Source organism: Lissotriton vulgaris, unplaced genomic scaffold (genome assembly GCF_964263255.1).
Source record: "Lissotriton vulgaris unplaced genomic scaffold, aLisVul1.2 SCAFFOLD_7664, whole genome shotgun sequence".
Taxonomy (NCBI): Eukaryota; Metazoa; Chordata; class Amphibia; order Caudata; family Salamandridae; genus Lissotriton; species Lissotriton vulgaris.
This window is the reverse complement of record NW_028244786.1, coordinates 6,060-9,386: the sequence shown is the minus strand read 5'-3', so window position 1 is coordinate 9,386 and position 3,327 is coordinate 6,060. Positions and strand designations below refer to the sequence as shown.

At 42.0% G+C, this 3,327-nt stretch overlaps 1 protein-coding gene across 1 annotated transcript; it reads left to right on the top strand.

Moving 5' to 3' along the window:
- The first annotated feature begins 836 nt into the window (after positions 1-836).
- Positions 837-1,781, top strand: LOC147666734 (olfactory receptor 5AR1-like). The gene has a single exon (XM_086948919.1). The coding sequence runs from the start codon at positions 837-839 to the stop codon at positions 1,779-1,781; it is 945 nt and encodes a 314-aa protein (XP_086805045.1).
- The last annotated feature ends 1,546 nt before the right edge of the window (positions 1,782-3,327 follow it).

Genomic DNA, 3,327 nt, shown 5'->3' with positions numbered 1-3,327 from the left:
TTTGTAAAATGAGCCGTGTTGAAGAAAACTTCATATCGCATTTGGGCGAGTGTGAAAGTGTTTACTGAAAATATATAAATGGTCTGTTAATCACAGAGCGATACCAAATGGACGGAGCGTTTGAGAAAATCAAACATTCACCCCCAGTCAACTGATCTGGGTTTAACCCATCATCATTCTTTAGCTCACTCCACCACCCCAGTTCAGACATGTCCAAATGCAAATCAGTATGACCCTGTGCCTCATGGGAACAGACCAGCCCGATCTGCCAAGCCATGTCTTCCCTGGACTGGAAACAAGCATCCTGGGACCCGCTTAGGGTTCATAACCCTCATAAGCCAGGCTATCTTGAATCCAGTGGCAGAGTGAGCAAGGGACCCACGTCTGGGAATACCCTTCCAACCCAGGGCGAACAAAGTGATATCAAAGTAGATGTTGGACGGAGCATTTGAGCAAGTGAAACACTCACCCCCAGTCAACTGATCTGGGTTTAATCCATCATCATTCTTTAGCTCACTCCACCACCCCTGTTCAGACATGGCCATATGCAAATCAGTCTGACCCTGTACCTCATGGGAACAGTCCAGCCCGAACTGCCAAGCCAGTCTTCCCTGGACTAGAAACAAGCATCCTGGGACCAGTTTCGGGTTCATAACCCTCATCATCTGCAATTACAGTGAAATCCATCTTCAGTACCATGGACCTAAGTAATCATTTGAGCTACATCTGCTGTGTATATAAGTTAATATTTTCTATTTCTTGTTCCTTTTTTTTACACATTATCATATCAACATTTGAAGTCTGATGTATTCTCATATTGTTTTTCAGGTATCAGTATGGAGCAGAAAAATCACACTATAGCAAAGGAATTCATTTTCCAGGGATATCCAAGTTCTCAAAATGTACAGTTAGCTCTATTCATTGTACTTTTACATGTTTATATGATGACAATTGTATCAAACATCCTGATCATACTTTCAGTAAAGGCTGACCCACAGCTGCACATCCCCATGTACTTCTTCCTTAGCCACTTCTCATTTGTAGAGATCTGTTACACCTCAACTACTGCACCAAAAATGCTCTTTGATTTGTTGAGAAAGCATAAAACAATCTCTCTTGCTGGGTGCCTTATACAATTTTATTTTTTTGCGTCTTTTGGGGTGACAGAGGATTTTCTACTTTCCACCATGGCTCTTGATCGCTATCTGGCCATTTGCAGACCACTGCATTATAGTACTATGATGACACATACTGTGTGCAAACAGCTGGCTGCCACATCCTATGTCATGAGTTTCCTTGCTATTTTGATTCCTGTTATCTGTATGTCAAATTTGTCCTTCTGTTTCCCCAATGGCATAAACCATTTCTTCTGTGATTTTGCTCCACTAATGAAACTATCATGCACCGATCCCACTATCAGCGAGCTGATATTTATGATAGCTGGTTGTATGAGCATCTTCTTCTGTTCCTTCATGATCCTGGTGTCTTACACTTTCATCATCATAACAGTTCTGAAGATCCCATCCACCAGAGGTCGTCAGAAGGCCTTCTCCACATGTGGCTCCCACCTCATGGTGGTCATTATCTTCTATGGAACTTTGATATTCATCTATGTTAGACCAACAAGCACAGACTCATTCTCATTTGACAAAGTGGTGTCTGCTTTTTATGTAATTATTGTACCACTCTTGAATCCACTCATCTACAGTTTAAGGAACAAGGAAATGAAGCAGGCAATGCACAAGGCACTGCATCCATGGATAAGGTTATGGAAGAAGTAGTTTATAATGACAGCAATAATGTATCATAGCAATACAAAATGGTAATGTGTGGCCTCTCAATTGGTACATCTGAATACAGTTGTCGAAGTGCAAGGGCACTTGCTTAACAGAGATAATCTATCAACTTGTCATACAAACTATGTAATAATAAATATTGAGTGCACAACTACACTCATTCTTATGATCTGTCCAGTATAATCTGAAGTAAGTCCTCAAATTGATGAACTGCTGTAATCAACTTCATTTTCTTATTCATGTAAGCCCAGACTAGACTCAGCGGGACTTGTTAATGGTATCATTATTTTCGTCCCTTAAAAAACAAACCACTGCATTGGATCTTTAGAATTCCTCTTCATAATGATATATGTTAGGCCTCAATTTGAGACACATTGGGGAAGATTTACATTTTGATAGACAGGGTACTCTATCACAAACATTATGGAGTACCCTGCACACCAAACGTATTTAGGGGCTGAGGACCTCTGGCTTTCTCCCATTGGCCCAGAGGCATCTTCTTATTGCCTGATGAACTTTGGGCAATCAGAGGAATGAACCATCCCCTTTACTTAGGATATGCAGTAGGCTTTCCTGTGCTTCTCAAATCTATTTTAAATAATATAAATCTTAAAAGGAGCTTACATCCAGCCCTTACTTTTAATTGGATAGTGCACTTGCCACTTGTTTTTCTGCTGTTTCTATTGGCTGTAGCATACTATTTCCTGTTGTTCCTCTCATGTGTTTCTTTTATCAGTGTCCCGTGGCCCAAGTACTGTTTTCATCCGCTTTGGTTTTGAACCTTCTTTGCAAATTGATTTGCTACTTTTCCCATAGCGCACCCTAAATAAGTTTTCGGAGTGCTTCACAGGCACGGAGAGATAAAGTGAGTTTTAGATAAACACTGGGGGCCTCATTTATGAGGCCTTGAGTCAGATTTGCGCTTCCGATGCGTCACTTTATATGACAAATCGGCGGTGTAAAACATGCCTCCTGTTGCGCACTATTTACAAAGTGACTCATCTAAGCAGATGCATCACTTTGTAAACCCCTGCGCTACATTATACCTGCGTCAGGTATAATGTATGCAGGGGGGCGTTCCCCCGCAAAAAGCCTTATAGAAATAACGCAGTGATATCTATGAGATTTCACAGCGTCACTTCTAGGACGCCGTTGCATCAAAATCTTTTGCCTGCCTCACAGCAAACATAAGATTGACGCAGGGCCTTTCACATGGAGCTTGCCCCATGTGAAAGGATGCATTGCTGGAGTTGCGTCACTTTTGTGACACACTTCAGCAATGTGTTAGTTTTGCGCTTACAGATACGTCAGAAATACTGACGTATCTATAACTCCTTGCGACATGATGCGTCATACATTAAATATGACGCATCAGGTAGGTCGCAAGGAGTGCGCACTGAGAAGTGACGCATCGCTGCTTTCACGCAGCGATGCGTCATTTCTCATAAATGAGGCCCTGGATGTTGTTCCTCTTGCTGAGACTTGAGCCCTGATCGCATGGCACTCCCCAGTCCTTCAGCTGAAACGTACA